The sequence below is a fragment of the Zootoca vivipara genome, chromosome 8, assembly GCF_963506605.1.
Source record: "Zootoca vivipara chromosome 8, rZooViv1.1, whole genome shotgun sequence".
Classification (NCBI taxonomy): domain Eukaryota; kingdom Metazoa; phylum Chordata; class Lepidosauria; order Squamata; family Lacertidae; genus Zootoca; species Zootoca vivipara.
Genome location: NC_083283.1, coordinates 40,135,656 through 40,152,554, shown reverse-complemented (window position 1 = coordinate 40,152,554; position 16,899 = coordinate 40,135,656). Strand labels below are relative to the sequence as shown.

At 40.2% G+C, this 16,899-nt stretch overlaps 1 protein-coding gene across 1 annotated transcript in view; it reads right to left on the bottom strand.

The window, feature by feature from the left end:
- Positions 1–16,899, bottom strand: part of PRKDC (protein kinase, DNA-activated, catalytic subunit) — an 87,745-nt gene that overhangs the window by 43,614 nt on the left and 27,232 nt on the right. The window contains exons 28-43 of the mRNA XM_035124659.2: positions 16,710–16,804; positions 16,224–16,323; positions 15,910–16,040; positions 12,696–12,950; positions 11,920–12,146; positions 10,527–10,735; positions 10,290–10,422; positions 9,523–9,681; positions 7,903–8,106; positions 7,075–7,260; positions 5,559–5,663; positions 4,639–4,806; positions 4,126–4,253; positions 3,502–3,709; positions 3,187–3,365; positions 315–483 (exon numbers count right to left, since the gene is read on the bottom strand). Of these exons, the coding sequence (XP_034980550.2) occupies positions 315–483; positions 3,187–3,365; positions 3,502–3,709; positions 4,126–4,253; positions 4,639–4,806; positions 5,559–5,663; positions 7,075–7,260; positions 7,903–8,106; positions 9,523–9,681; positions 10,290–10,422; positions 10,527–10,735; positions 11,920–12,146; positions 12,696–12,950; positions 15,910–16,040; positions 16,224–16,323; positions 16,710–16,804 (2,656 nt within the window). The remainder of the gene's footprint in view (positions 1–314; positions 484–3,186; positions 3,366–3,501; positions 3,710–4,125; positions 4,254–4,638; positions 4,807–5,558; positions 5,664–7,074; positions 7,261–7,902; positions 8,107–9,522; positions 9,682–10,289; positions 10,423–10,526; positions 10,736–11,919; positions 12,147–12,695; positions 12,951–15,909; positions 16,041–16,223; positions 16,324–16,709; positions 16,805–16,899) is intronic.

The window sequence follows — 16,899 nt, the reverse complement described above, 5'->3', positions numbered from 1 at the left end:
TCCTGTTACAAACAGACATCCGGAACGAATTAAGTACGTAACACGAGGTACCACTGTACTTCCAATAAAAAAACAGGAAGGGTTATTAATTTATCCAGTTTCCCTGAACAGGTATGTTGAATGAACTGACTTGAGACTATAGTAGCATCAATAAGTGTGTGGCTCTTACTTGATTGGTGGGCCAGCTGATAACCTTTCTTTTCTTCTTTTTTATTAAAGGTTTTCTTGGTTTACAAAGATATGTGCAATAAATTGGATCTCAGAGCCAGCCACTATTAACCTCTAGCCTGGGTGACATTTCATTATATACACACCTTTTCTGGTTTTTCTGTGAAAAGAAAGCCTTGGTAAAATTTGCTTTCGCTGAACACACAGCTAATAACAGCAATGGCACAATTATATGCAGCACAATGATACTGTCTCCTCTTTTCTAATAGCTGAGTTTCACCAGACATGTTTTCTGTGAAGGCATCGTGGCAGGACCTTGAATCAAAACAGATAAAGAGCCCTTTTACAGGAAATCATACAGTCTGCAAAACAGTTAAAATGAAAGTTTAAAACATGTTTTAAAAATAAAAACCAATACGCTCAAACCACACAAAAAACACATGGCAGCTTTTATTTGTCCGCATAGACTTCGCTAAACATGGATATTGTCGAAAAGAGTACAGTGGAAGTGCCTGCCTGATGTCAACAGGCAGGAGTTTTCAAATGTTCGAACTTGTGAATTGGATAAAACTTTAGCTGATAGGACTGACCTATAACCAACATGAAATTTGGCCCCAACTTCCTACAAACCCTCAAACAAATATACTCCCAAGCCTCGGCAAAATGCAGAATTAATAGTATGGACTCGAATACCATAGCAATCCAAAGAGGCACAAAGCAAGGATGCCCACTATCTCCCTTCCTATTCATTCTGGCTCTAGAGCCCCTAGCAATCCGAATTCGAGCGTCCACAGACATCAAGGGAGTGGAAATAAAAGGCAGAACATACAAACTAGGGCTCTTTGCAGACGACCTAATGGTCACAACATCAGACCCCCTAAACACAGCAATCTCCCTAACCAGAGAACTCAACACATTTGCAACGGTGTCAGGCCTGCAAGTAAACTTTGCAAAATCAGAAGCCATGTGCTTCAACACTCCCCCTCGCACCCAGAAAGAACTCACTAATATCACCAAGATAAAACTCTGTCATACCAAGTTCAGATACCTAGGAGTACAAATAACCAAAAACCTCAACAAATTATACCTACATAACTATAAACCCCTGTGGCAGCAAATAAACAGAGACCTAAAGAGATGGAGCAATATGAACTTCACCCTCTCAGATAAAATGGCCATGATCAAAATGATCACTCTCCCAAAATTAACCTACTTATTCCAAACCCTGCCAATCTGGATCCCCCCCATCCCAACTTCGCAGATGGCAGAAAAAACTACACTCTTTTATCTTCTCGCATAAAAAACCAAGAATAAGCACCAAATACCTGCACCTTCCCACCTCACAAGGAGGATGGGGAATTCCTAACATAGAAACATATTATAGAGCCAACCAAATACGACATATAATCCCATATATACTGGAAGACGAAACAAAACAATGGATACACTTAGAAAGGGACACGATTGACAGTATCTGCACCACAGCATACCCACTCCTCCCAAACAAACTAAGGAAGATTCCCACAACACTTAATAGGTACACACAAACCATGTTCAAAGCATGGAAAACAGAAACAGACAAACTATCCCCAACCTCATCCCCACTAATCCCCCTGGCTTACCACCCGCTATTCCACCATGCAGCACAAAACCTTCAGACAAAAACCTGGCAGACCAAAGGCTTATATCGCCTAACAGACTTTTATAAAAATAGCCAGCCTATGACAACACAAGAAATACAGGACAAACTAGAAGACATTCAAATACCCTGGTTAGCGCAACACCAACTACACGCCCTCTTAAACAATCCAGTAGTAAAATCAACAGCAACCAGGCCCCTAACAACCTTTGAAAACCTCCTCCTAACGACAAAGGGACACGGCAAAGGGATGGTATCTGCAATATATAAAATATTGCTCCAAAACCCCATAAACCCCCTAGACACAATCAAAAAACAATGGGAAGATGACATAAGCTATGAAATCAACCCCACCCAATGGACCAAAATGTGGTCTAAACCCCCCTTTAAATCCATATCAGCAAAAAGGAAAGAACTCACTCTGAAAATCATCTACAGGTGGTACCTAACACCACGGAAACTAGCGATAATACGCCCAGGAACCTCATCAAAATGCTGGAGAGGATGCACCTCAACAGGCACATATTTCCACATGTGGTGGGAGTGCCCCAAAATCCAACTATTCTGGAAAACAACCATAAGAGAAATAGGTAAAATAACCCAACAAACATTAGAACTCACCCCAGAATTGGCCTTGCTTAACATCTTCCAGGACAATAACGCGCACCTACACCACAAAGAACTCATAACCCACTTACTCTCAGCAACCAGAAGCACCATAACCAGACACTGGAAAGACCTATCAGGAATAAGCATGGACCATTGGTACCAAACAGTATGGGAAACAGCCCTACTAGAAAAATTAACCAACAAGTTGAAACTGACACGGGGACAAATAGAAGAAGATGGCTTCACCCCAGTATGGTTCCCCTTTATCACATACACAGCCCAACAAGACAACGACAAAAACCCACCAACAGCATACGAATCAATATGGTTAACCTGACCCACAACACTCACCCCCCTGCTTACAAACAAAACAAAGACCACCACAGCTAACCACAAAGGAACAACCATATCCTAGGCCAACCCCAGCATCTCTCACCATCAAAGGAAAACAGGCGAACAACAGAGAACCTATGCAAGCATCGCTGACAAGAAAAAGCCCACCCCATCCCTCCCTCCTTCCCTCCCTCTACCTACTACCCTTCCCCTCCCCTCACCAATGTCTCAACAAACGAAACTGAGCTGTAAAAATGTTAAGAGAGACATTGCTCTTATCTTTGTAAACCAAGAAAACCCTTAATAAAAACAATTTAAAAAAAAAAAAAAAGAAAAAAAGATAGGACTGACCTACAGCCTAACATGAGTTGGAGCATCATGTGAAATCAAGCTAAATGGTGGCACACTGGTTTAAAGGAGAAGTGAGAAATTCTTACTTCATTAGCACTTTCGTAAGTTCATTTCCTTCTGCACATGTGGAGCCCTTGAAAGCTTGGTTAATTCTAGAGTCTTTAGAATATACTTCTTCTTTAGAAAGACGTGAATACATCACTTTCAGAATTTTGTAATAGCTCATTTTTTTTATGAGTTGTGTTTCAAAAGCAGTTTCATTTGACTGAAGAAAATACATAAAGGTAGAAAAAGATTCTAGGTGATGACTCAGCAAGAATGCTTAAGCAGCTTCAAAGATAAGTGTACCATTATTTAGTTATTTGAAATGTCAGTTTCAGAAGGCAGAGATTAAACTTTACCTTGGTAAATCTAGATTTCAGCATCTCCATAGCCTCCACAATAATTTTACTTAAAAAAACTTTCAGGGCATCTGAGCTGCAGTGAAGCAGCAGAATGAGAAGAGAGCGATCCACATAGGCTTGACGAGTTGCATTTGAGAGAAGGGCTTCACTCTGGAACATTTTGTGAATGGTCTCCAGCAACACTACTTGTTTGTCCCAGCTGCCCCTAAACATAGTGAAGAATTTAGCAGGATGTTCAATCACATTCCTAGTTAAAACTCAAATCCAATCCCAAATCTCTTCTAGAAGCATCTTAAGAAGTGATTTAATTATGACAACATTATTTTTAAAAAAACAACAACAGGCTTTTCAGGGCTATTTTCAAATAAAAACTTTGGGCATATATGCCATGTAAGTAAAATATTTTTGTAGACCAATCACACATAGCAGCCTACAGGAAATATAGACAACCAAGAAAATCTTAAATGGCTGCAGCTAAAGGAATCTGAAATTAAACAAGTTTCCCGGCATTCTCAATAATCCCTTGCTTCAATGCTTGAGTTTGACCAGTTACTAACTCTTGCCTTTTAAACTATGTGATTTGTAAAAACTGGGAGATACACTACCACTTTAAAGCACTACCTTCTGGCAATTCTTTTGAAGCTGAGTTCAAATAATTCTTCCATTATATGTCTCTGGTCCCTGCAAAGAATTTCTGTCATCAGCTGCAACAACATGGGACTCTGGGATAATTCAAGTGCATCTAGGAACTGGAGTTTGGTGAGGGGGGGGGGAGATAAACAGAGTATATGCAAAATCTGATTAGAACTAAAGATACATATGAAAATGTAAACAAAATATAAAATATATTCTATTTAAAAAAACATGTAATAGAAATAATTTTTGCTTTAGCCTACACAGATGCAGCGTTTCTGCTTGCAACTTGTTTCACAGGATTGGATCCAACCAAATCTTCCCATTAGCACAAGGCCTTTGAATCATTGCACAAGCTGAATTCCTTGTGAAAATGGAACAACTTTGTTTGATACAAGCTAAATTTTGTTCTTTTTTCATTTTTTAAAGTGTATTACCTAGGGCTCAGAACAGGTAAGGGCCATTCTAAAATGCCTATAAATGACAGATCTTTTCACTTACTTTTTTCGTGCAATCCACATAGTTATTGTATCTCAAGGTTCCTTTAGGAAACTCATCCGATCTCAAAGGGAAATTAAAGACTACAAGCTGGTCAAGTGCATTCTTAAGGTCATCAAGCCGTTCTCCAACGAGATTAGTAAAGAATGGAAGAATAATAACAGCTTGACTCTGAAATACACATGCAACTTAGAATCAATTGTATTACATCTTCAGGCACATCTAAGAATCTTTATTCTTCCAATAAAATTTTGAGGGGGGAGCGGATATCTGCCAAGTACAAGTTAGGCATGCTGAATTCTATCACAGCCAACACTAACCATACTTCACTGTTAACAAGGGAGATGATATTACTGTAATGCTCTAACTTTGAATCTTGGGTAATTGCAAGCAGTAAACACAGTTAAAGCTGTGTAGGGAAGACAGGGGGAATGGGTGTGGTATGGAAATGGGCCATCTGCAGGATGAAGCAAGGCATCCCACTAGTCTAGTTAAGAAAACCATGTCTATTTAGTTTAGCTTAGCTCTGGGTTGATTGTATATGCAAACCTATTCAGGCTCACTGACTATGGCTTGTTTGGGACCAACAAACCACAATCCAAAACCATGGTTCAAATTCAACTGTGAAAACTGGTTTACATTAACTGCCATGGTGTTGTTAGATGCAAACATGGTATCCTGGGCTTACTCCAAAGTTTGTTGCATTGCTCTGTGCCTACTGCCCATCCTGGCTACAGAGTGTGTGGAAACAACAGCTTGAAAACAAAACTGTTCATGTGGCGAGGAGGAGACACTCGCTGAGGCTTTTGCAGACCTCTCTGAGGGTACTTTGCAAGTTTCTTTAAGAATGAATGAATGAATGGATGGATTGTGTGGACAAAGTTCTTTGCTAACTCTGCAAATAGTACAAAAAATTAACTTACCTTGAGATTTAGACCTAACATCTGGTCAGTAAGTAGACTTGTGTATGTATTAAAAACTATAGAAAATGCCTCATGGTATGTATTGAATGACACAGAAGAGTCAATCTGGAGAAAGGAAAGAAATTTAACACCAAATTTTCACTTAGAATTAATTCATGTACAGTGGTACCTCGACTTATGAAGACGATCCGTTCCGCGGCCGTCTTTGTAAGTCGAGGTTTTCGTATGTCAAAGCGCGTGGCTGGTGCATGCGTGAAGCGTGATTCTGCACTTCTGCGCATGCGCCGATCACGCACGCTGCTCTGCGCAGGCGCAGAACACACGCACCGACCGCGAGCGGGGAAAAGACTTCCGGGGTTGTCGACTTCGGAAGTCGAAACCTTCAGAAGTCGAAGCGTTCGGATGTCGAGGTATGACTGTATACAACTACATCCATCAAAAAAGTTGTTAAAATGTTTCAACTGACACCACATGTGTATGTAAGGAAGTTCGGGTTGAATATTTACTTACTATATCCTAAACCTTTTGTGGAATAAGATTCGTTGGGTAGATAGCATCCAGCAAAAAAAAAAATGACAATGATGCAAATTAAGAACAGGAGCAATCAGAAGAAACTCTTCCCTACACCAAAACACACACCCTCAAAGAAAAATGAGGTCCAATCATTCAGAAAGACTAATGTTACTAAACATGTTTTCAAGTTAGCACAGGACCTAATCCAACCATTATTGTACAGAGTCCAGGAAATGCACCTGATTAGCTGTGCAACATCCAGGTAAGGAATACAGCTGTTGTTGCAGTTGTTATTTTAAAAATGTATAGACAGCTTCACAGCATAAAATCATCAAAGCCGTATACATAGTAAAAACAGGAGTGCTGTAATAATTACTAGGGTGCTATAAGCCATGCCCCATGGAATGCTGAAAGGGGTGTAGATAGACCAGAATGCTCTGGTCATCTTAATTCAACACCCTGAAAACAACTGCAGGGTGCAGAACACCCCAGTGCAGCTGGCCTTATTGCACATCTTCAGTTTCCTCCAAACACCCAGGATGCCTCCAGTGTTTCCCTAAGTGGCAGCCAGGGTTGAGTTGCATGTTTCAAATGTCCTAGGCAACTGAATTAGGATATGCATAGGCCTTTCACTGCTGTGTGCTGCACAGCAGAGAAAGAGGCTGCAGATATATACAGCACCTAAGGACTGGATCTGGGTGCTAGCTGCACCACATAACCAGTCCTTGGGATCACTTCTGTACTGGAGACAGCACTCTGAACAAAAGCCCCCAAATATTTCTATGCTCATATTTTGCACACTTTCAAAAATACAGTTCCAATAAAAAATGTTAAACCTCAAGAATAAACATTTCAAAATTAGAAGAAGAATCTCATCAAGATTTTTCTTAAATGTTTCACACCTGGGATCTGTTGTGACATCCCTGACTATGTAAAACTGACTAGAGTGGGCCTTGGGCTCCCTGACGTGTCCTGAACTCAGCTATCACAGTTGTAGCTTTACCTGCAGAACTTTAGCTAGCAGGGTTAGGACAGCCATTTTGCTTTCAGGAGCAGAATCTTTGGTCCACCAGTGGTCAAGCTGCCTCCAGTTTTTCAAGATGGCCACCACCAGTTTCACTCCTTGTTGCTTGCGAACAGCACGGTCTCTAAAGCTCTGGTCCAACATACCATTCAAAACAGTACCAACCTGAAAGCAGAGGATGGGTACCATGAAATATTGATGTAATTCAACACCCAGACTAAAGCATAATGTTTTCAAGATTAGCAGCCAAATGAATCATTACAGTAGTCCTAAGTTTCTCTATGGCCATGTCTGCCAAAGATGGCCTTCCACAAAGAATGGCTGAAATTAAGCACCTGAGAAAATGAAAATGCAATGTCAAAAATCATTAGATTCCACATAGATTACTAATGCTTATGATGCATTAAATGTTTCTCAGACATTTAAGCTGCATTAAATTTGCAACATAGCAAAGTGGAATTCATTATTTCAGACTTCTCCCAAAACCTGAAGTAAGTAAGTATAAATTGAATGGTCTCAAGGTGTCAGTACCAGGGGGAAATCCATACAATCACTGTTCGTAGAACAGTAGGAGAGAGAGAAATTACATATTTCCCATTTTGTTGTTAGGCACAGACTTTGGAAGTGCTCGGGCAGCCGTATACAAACATTCACAGGGATTATTGTTTACTGCATTAAAACAGGAAACAGAATACTCCTTGCTGCAACAAGAAGGGAGGGTTACTGCTCTCTCTCTTTTGTTTCAGTTGCTCAGGAGTAAAATGTGTGAGAGAACAAGTTTGCCAGCTGAAAGCAGAAGTACATTACCATTTTGGGGCTGTCTTGAGCTGATTTCATAAGCTGAAGTACTGCTATATCCATATTTTCCAGAAACTCTTCATTAATAGTTTCCCCAAACAAGCTGTAGAAATACTCTCCATGAGAAAAACTGATAAGGTTTCTTTGAGATGTTCCAGATAATGGCACAGATAACATTAATGTGTTCAGCAGGAGACTCACCAGCTCTATGCACTATAGGGAAATGAATATAAAAGTGAAAAATTTGTGTATCTTAACATCATGAGCAAACTTTTCAGTCAAAAAAATGTATACCTTTCCCCATCTTTACAACTTTTGAGCATCCTCAGTTCCACACAAACGGAGGAAGGGCTATGCAAAATAAGAATCCTCTTTGGATGGAGGAGCCCCACCCAGTTTGAGGAGCTATTTTTTTAAAAAACCCCAACATTAGAACAAAAATCTAGTAAACGATGAGCATCCTGGACACCAAACCAATATGATGAGCTCTCTTCCACTAATCCAAGAGCTGAGACAGTGCTTTCTTGGGTCCTGAGGTAACTGTGGGTCTAGGAATTAACAACCTTAAAAAAAAAAAAACCTTGGGTGGATCAGGATATCCTCCATCCACTGAGAAAAATTAATATTTATGCTGATCAGTAGCATTGAGATTATTTTTATTAATAACCACCATTCAATCTATTACCTACCCTTCATCATAAGGCCCAAGGGTGGGTGACATCAATTTAAAATGCAATATTTAAAAAATACATTTTTGGACTCAGCCTATTCTCTGACTGTATCTGAGGTGACAAAGGCTAGGGTCAAGAGCTGTATGTTCAGCATATGACACATATGAAACAGCAGGACCCACGTAGAAGAATCAACCTGCTCGGAATGTTCGGCTCAAGAGCTGTGCCAGTGTAGCACCAGTATCTGCTAGTTTAAGGTGATTCTGGGCTCTAGCTACCAGCCAATCACTCAGGAGGACCATGGTCTAGGTCAGACATCCCCAAACTTCGGCCCTCCAGATGTTTTGGACTACAATTCCCATCATCCCTGATCACTGGTCCTGTTAGCTAGGGATCATGGGAGTTGTAGGCCAAAACATCTGGAGGGCCGAAGTTTGGGGATGCCTGATCTAGGTCCTCCTTTCTCCTTTGCTACGTTTGGTATTTTAATTTGTTTCTCTTTCCTAAATGAACAATATGGTGGAGGGAGAGAGAAAGAAGGAAAGGTCTCCTGAGCATTGCTGTTCAGGTGTGGAGCTGTTCCGACATCAATGTTCTCTCAGTGGAAAGGGTGAGAGGGAAGAGATTTTGTGTGTACAGGATCCCGGTTCCCCTGTGCAAAAGTGAGGGTCCAAGAAGGTTCTTCTCCACTTAGAGAGACAGCGTGCTCATCACAGAGTTTAAGTGAAATCTGTATCTACACACACCCCTATGTAGAAAGATATGAATGAAGGGCATGATTAAACTTATTCATGACAGTAGAAGCCATTTAAATTTTTATCTTCTGTGATACTGATAACAACTTGGGTGGCTAACTAAAGTCACAGGTAACAGCCATCAGAAAATTGGATAATCTGAAATATCAGGGACATGAACATCAGAAAACACATGCATGGGACCAACAAGGTCTGGCTCCTACCTGTACACCAAAAGCAAAAGCCAGCTGCAGCAGACTCTCAGCTAATCGTTTACTGTTGATGTCCAACAAGGGTAGGGACTGCCTTTCGTCACCTGGTGCAATACCTTTGTATACAACTAACATGAGTTTAGAGCCAGTCTCGCAATGTAGAGCTGAAACCTTAGGGAGGAGGAAAAGAAAAAAAATGCAGTAGAAAAAAAATGTTCAGAATCATTGGGAGGGGGCAAAAAAAGTTTTAAAGCTGAAGTTACGATGTGCCTTTTCTTCTCTTGCAACTTCCAAACTCTTTTTAAGAGATTCTTCTGGAGTTAAGCAATCATCAGGAATGAAGGAAACATTATGCCTTCCTCCTGCAAGTATGCCCTGCCCTCCAAATAACCAAGAATCGGAACTCCATGGTTTAAATGCCACCAGAACAGCAGTATCTCATGAGCAGCTGTCATTACGAGAACCTCAATGTGAACAAAATTAGATTCACCCAACAGTGCACAAATTCAAACATGTGACAGCATTCTTCTTAAAGAGGCAGAAGAGAGGAAGTATTTACTCCATTTTTATCCGTTTATCCTCCAGTCAAGAAGCGTTGTTACTGGTAACTGCATAATGTACAGCACCTTACACTGAATTTTTGTTATGCTATAATAGGTTGGCAGTGTAGTTACTGCAAAACTACTCTAGTGCACTTACATTATACTACTTACAATAAATAAATATTTTTTGCTCTACAAAGTACTGATGCCAATACAAATGACAAGCTGTGTTTTTACCTCATGCTGCAAGGCACAATGAAGAAGGCCGGCATTATGAAGCTGTTTGCATGCAGACAGGATGGAACCAATCCTAACGTGATCCAACTGTGTGTCTGGATTGTATAGCTCAACACTGCAAAGCTCCTCAATGCTGACAAAACAAAAGAGAATTGATACTAAGCATGTGGCTCGAGCATTAAGTCATTTGTATTGTTTTATGCATTTATTAGATCCTTACATTCCGAGACATCCTACCTTTTTGATGTTATTATTTTCTTTATGCTGATCTCTAAAGGTTCTCTATAAGGAGATCTCATCAAAGCTTTTATAAGCCTGACACAAACATCTGGAAGCTTTTCCATAACTTGTACATCAGCTATATTAAACCCTATGTTTCTGGGGTCACAGACGGTCCTCACAACGAGCTCTATCAGATTCTCATTAAGCAACTGTCTCTCAAGCAGCTAGGAATTGCAAGATAAAAATGAGACAAGAAGTTTTAATTTCATAATCCAACCATTTTCACTTACATTCAAGGTTTCATCATTCAAGATTTTATCTGCCTGTGCCTCTCAACGGAAGCAAAATACTCCCTTTGATCCTCACACATTACTTGTTGGTTTTGCTGTCTTAATGTAATCTACTTACCTTGCCTGGTAATTAACCCCATGTAACAGGATCCACATGGGGTCAGAGGACACTTTTTACAATGCGCCAAGGCAAGCTGGGATCCAAAGAGGTTTTTTTAGGTTGCAGCAAATGGCTTATACAAGTAATTACTGGATTTTCTTATTTTGAACTCCTTGGTATAACAATCAGCTTTTGAGCTTCCCTTCCATTTAGCAAATAATTTGCCACTTGTGGGAAGCGTCCGGTGCTGCCAGGGAATTTTTAGAAACCCAAAAATATCGTGATTTTTAAACGGACGGTATAATTTGTGAGTTTTCACCCATCCCACCAAAAATCACGTGAAGTCATGGCAAAGTCAAATTTTGGTCTGCCGTCTTGATTCAAAATGGTGCCCAGAATCCAAACATCAAAAAAGACTGCTTCCCCCACTTCTGTAACACTTGTGCCAAGTTGGCAGTGCTTAAGCCCTGGGGGGGTCACTTCAGTGCTGCTAACTCAGTGGTTTGGCTTCACCCTCAGAGGCACACTCCATTGTCTCTCAGGACAGGCGGATGCCAATAACAACAACAGGCCAAAATCAAGTTTCAGTACACCATCTTGAATCAAAATAGCTCCTGGCATCCGAACATTGAAAAAGACTACCCCCACCCTCAGAAACCATCATGCTGAGTTTGGTGATGGTGTTTCAAGAGGTTGTCAAACCTAGACAAAGAAAGACTGAAGTTGCACCAAAGCCGTGTTTTGTCACACAATCTTGATTCAAAACAATGGCCAACATCTAAACACCAATGGAGAGCACTGCCCCCACTTGGGAAACCCTCATGCCAAGTTTGAGATCTCAAGAGGCATCTCAACATATAAAGAACAAATGAAAAGACAAACAGACAGACAAGCCACATTCCAAACTATATAGTAGATGAGGCATGGGGAGCAGGGCCTGTTCAAAAAACACATATTCCTGAGCACAGGTAACTAATGGCACTTTTGTTTAGACCTTGGGTAACAAACACAAGCTTACCTTCCAGAATTCCTCCTGGTGGGTCTCCAAAACCATGCTTACAAAAATCATAATTCGAACTACAATTGTACATTTGCTGTAATTGTACTCTTCTCTTTCTTGTGGACTGAACATGTTGCTTTTGGACCTAGTGCTAAAACACTGTTCTGCGCCAGACACATCATGCAAGGCCATTTTTTCCAGGAAGAAGCCCAACGATGTCAGGAATGAAGACCCTATATTTGTAGCTTGGAGGAAAAAATGCACTAGCATAGAAATAGTTTCCTCAGAATATAAAATACAACCTTATTTTGTTAGACATAATAATTATGTGAAGGGAACAAATAGAAAAAACAACATACTTTTTGCCCCCAACGGTCTAAAACTATGCTTCATTCAATTTCCCTTCTATCGCACCACTAACATTATATTTTAGATACATATTTTGATAATACTAAAATAGCAAAAGAGTAATAAAAAATCAGCTGAATATTACAGTATTTCACGTAAAGTGGCCTACAGTGGTTAACAGCAAAGATGATTATAAGAACTTGTGGAGGTAAGACAACTCCAGATGACAAAGGCTACTATAGAAGAGTACTTTGAACTTTCTGTGGGAGAGTTAGACAAACATTGTAAAGGAGAACCAGGGTGCTGGGACAAAGCAAGGGAACATCTGAGCATGACGGCAAGCCGGCACAATGTGTGGAACAGTGGGTATCCCACTATTATGCACTTTGCTCTAATGGATTATGAAAGACAAATAATCAAACAAGCTGCTTCTGTAGTTTACTTACCCAGCATTTCATTTGGTTTGATCATTCCCTGCTCGATAAAAGTATTGTAACAGTCCAAAGAAGCCAGAAGCATATCCATCCATTGCACAACAGCGCGCAAACTAAAGGTCTCTTGCAAATCATAAAGAGTTGGGTGGGCAAGTATTCCGGATATATTTTCTCCCTCACAACCACCTCCTTCAATTTTTTTAATGAGGAAAGAGATTCCTTGTTTCTGAAGGACATCACCCAACCAAGAAGATGGGGACTTGTTATCTGATGAAGAAACAGAAGGTATATATAGCCTATGTCTTGGCAGATTTCAACAAATTCTTGATGGAATCTGTGGCTAGATCTCTTTTCTGGCTGCAAAAGCATGAAAGAAAATCTACCCATCTAAAACCATCCTGTCCAGCTGCTGTTCTCATACATTACAATTTTTAATTTGGTTCTGTTATTCACCTTTCAACTCATTCCTACATTTTAAGGTATCGTGTTATAGGTCTTATTTTAGCCATGTTTTATATATTCCCGATATTCTGTATCATTTATGTATCACAACCCTGAAGAAAAATGAAATATAGTTTCACGGTACTTTTATCTAGCAAAAGAAAGAAAAAAGATTTTAGCAAATTCTTAGGCTACAATCCTGATCTATTTAAATCCCATAATGTTAACAAGGTACCCACATAAAAGGTAAAGGTAAAGGGACCATTAGGTCCAGTCGTGACCGACTCTGGGGTTGCGGTGCTCATCTCGCATTATTGGCCGAGGGAGCCGGCGTACAGCTTCCAGGTCATGTGGCCAGCATGACAAAGCCGCTTCTGGTGAACCAGAGCAGCACACAGAAATGCAGTTTACCTTCCCGCCAGAGTACCTATTTATCTACAGCGGTACCTCGGTTTAAATACACAATTGGTTCCGGAAGTCTGTACTTAACCTGAAGCATACTTAACCTGAAGCGAACTTTCCCATTGAAAGTAATGGAAAGTGGATTAATCCCTTCCAGACGGGTCCACGGAGTACTTAAACTGAAAGTACTCAAACTGAAGCATACTTAAACTGAGGTATGACTGTATATGCACTTTGAGGTGCTTTCAAACTGCTAGTTTGGCACATACCTACCCACATACCTTATTTTAAATCCAATTTTTCACCAGTGAATAAAGACTTAATGCGGATTCATATGGGGGACTCAAGCTAAAAAGAACACTGACTTGCCTAAAACCATTTGGTGAGCTCAAGGCAAAGGCAACAGTTCAACTGAAGAATTATTGATTCACAACACAGACTGCATTCAGAGGTTTATATTTCAGTTTAATAAGCCAAGCTATAAGCAGCATAGGAGTCCCTTCCAACCCTACAATTCTGTGGTCTATGGTTTATGACTGCACATGCAGTTCCTTTGTTCCTTCCTTCATGAAAACAAGCAAGCAAGCCAACCAAGAAGGGTTCTATCAAGCATAGTTTTGTTTTGCTTTTTGTCCAAACTAGGAAACTATGGTTAACAACTTTGAAACAAGTCAGGATATAAAGCCAACTTCAAACCATGGCTTTTCCAAAGGAGTTGACCATAGATTACAAGTTTGGGCAAAACAAGCAGTTACAGTTAATGGAAGAAAATTCCTTCCAGCAGCACCTTAAAGACCAACTAAGTTTTTATTTTGGTATGAGCTTTCGTGTGCCCTCCAGATGTTTTGGACTACAGTTCCCATCATCCCTGACCACTGGTCCTCTTAGCTAGGGATCATGGGAGTTGTAGGCCAAAACATCTGGAGGGCCGCAGTTTGGGAATGCCTGGGCTAGATTATGCGACTGATTAAGCCATTTGGTAAGAATGGTAGCCTTGAAAATGGGGTTATGCCTGCAGTAACTTAATCTGCCAGTTTTGCTAACAGGGGGCTTCTTCACTTGTGTTTCTCCTTAGGATGTTCTTATCTTCTGGCACTTGCACATCATTTTCTTCAATTCTTGGGGAATTGGAGTGAACTCTTCTCCCCTCACCCTCATAGTTTTCAGTGCATATGTGTGTCTCTAGGTAGCACGGGGGGGGGGGGGGACATACCCAAGGAGTAAAAATACAAGAAATCATGGGACAATAGTAGGAAGAGGTCATGGTGAACTGCAAATTGGAGGAAGCTGCTATAAGCCAAGAGTAAATTCTGACCAAAGATAGAGAGGATTTGGTACTAATATTAGGACTGGTTTCCTTTTATTTTAGTTTTGAAGAGCATTCATAAAATTAGTAGCATTGTTGTGGAGCAGCATCAATCCTTTTTTCTGCTTCAGCATCACACATACTGAATGTCCTAAAGTTAGTATCAATTTGAATTTGTTATATTAGTTGCATTTAGTTGCATTAATTATTTATACATATGCAGAGACTGAGAGCAGCTAGGGCAAGGCAATTCTAGTTCTGTTTCCCCCAAACTGACCTGTCACTGTGCTTACTTAAACATCTTTGACACAGGTAGGTAGCCATGTTGGTCTGAGTCAAAGCAAAATAAAAAAATTCCTTCAATAGAGTAGGTAACCTCTCTTGTACCTACGATACATTGACGATATTTTTATTATCTGGACACATGGACAACAGACCCTGGAAACCTTCCACCAGACATTCAATGACTTTCACCCCACCATCAACCTAACAGAAAAAATTCAGGAACAGACTGGAAAGAGACGTTGCTGAATTGGAACTCATTACCAAGCTTAAAACCATGGAGCCACCTGGGATGAACAAAGACATTGGATTCTTATCTCATTATGCATGATCAAGCTTTCTTTAGCGCCTCAGCCCTTGCTTTCCCCCCGCAGGACCAATTGCAGTCATCAGCAGTCGTTAACAGCCATCTACAGGTTTACCACTCCCATCAGCCCATCACCCATTCCCACCCACCCCCACCACCCTCTGTATATACATAAGGGTCTGTTTCAAGTGTATCTGAAGAAGTGTGCATGCACACGAAAGCTCATACCAAAATAAAAACTTAGTTGGTCTTCAAGGTGCTGCTGGAAGGAATTTTTTTATTTTGTTTCGACTACGTCAGACCAACACGGCTACCTACCTGTAGTTAATGGAAGACTTCCTGGTTCGTTTGGTTGCTCTCACAAAGGGACAAGTGAAGATACCATGCACACAGTAAAAAGACCACAAAGGCAAGAAGTCACTCACTGACGCACAGCTACCATATTTACACCAGCAGCATATTGCTCACATATGCTGCAGCATACAAACCTGGCAGCAAGGGAACTAATTCAAAGAAAAGCTCCATAACTTTATGCCGGCATTCTGTTTGGGGTCGTCCACACTGCATCAAAAGCCACATGACAACATCTTCCAAGCATATGGATGTCTGTGGAAATCCCCTATATAAGGTGGTTACAAAAAAGAAGAAGTCTGAAGTTATTAGCCAAATGGCAGTCAGTTACTTAAAACACTGCTCTGTTTAAAAATTTGAAAGAAAAAAAAGTATTTCAAATCTAAATTATAAGCGTTGTGTTGTTTCCCACAACACACATGCCTCTCAGAACTCCAAAGAGATTACTAACCTAGGTATCCGCCGTTGATTTTCTTTGTTGAGGTTTGATGCTTTATGCTTAATTATACGCTTCAGGTGATCAACAGCATCACAACATTGTTGGGTTGTACCTGTTTTAAATTTTTTGAAAATATGATATAGTAACTGGCCCAAAATAAATTTTCTAAACAGTCATGTCTGTTTCTGGCCCTGTATACAATGCTAAAAATACACTTTACTTCACAAATTTGCACCTTTTAAAAAGTGCAGAATAATGAAAAAGTAAATTAATATAAAATGTGGAACATGAGAAGCATTTTAAAGCGACATCATTTCAAATTTGCCCCTCCAAGCATGTTTCTTTATTTTTATTACAAGGCAGACATTTTAGCAGTTTCAAAAACTTAAACATTTTAACTAAAAACTCCAAATATATAGGTCTGCATTTCTTCAAGATCTTGAAGCACCAAGTATGAAGCCTATCAAACAAACTTTGAAACAAGCTTTAAAAATATACCTAAAGATTTCTCATCTCCATGTGTTAAGGCCAGACTTTCCAGGTACACAACCAATGCTTCAAAAACAAACTGGTCCACCAAAGCACTTTCTTCCCTATGAAACACACACACAAAAAAGATAAGCAAACTAATATTTTCAGCATTAGACAAGAAAGCATCCTTTTCTGTTGCCAGAAATATCACGCCATT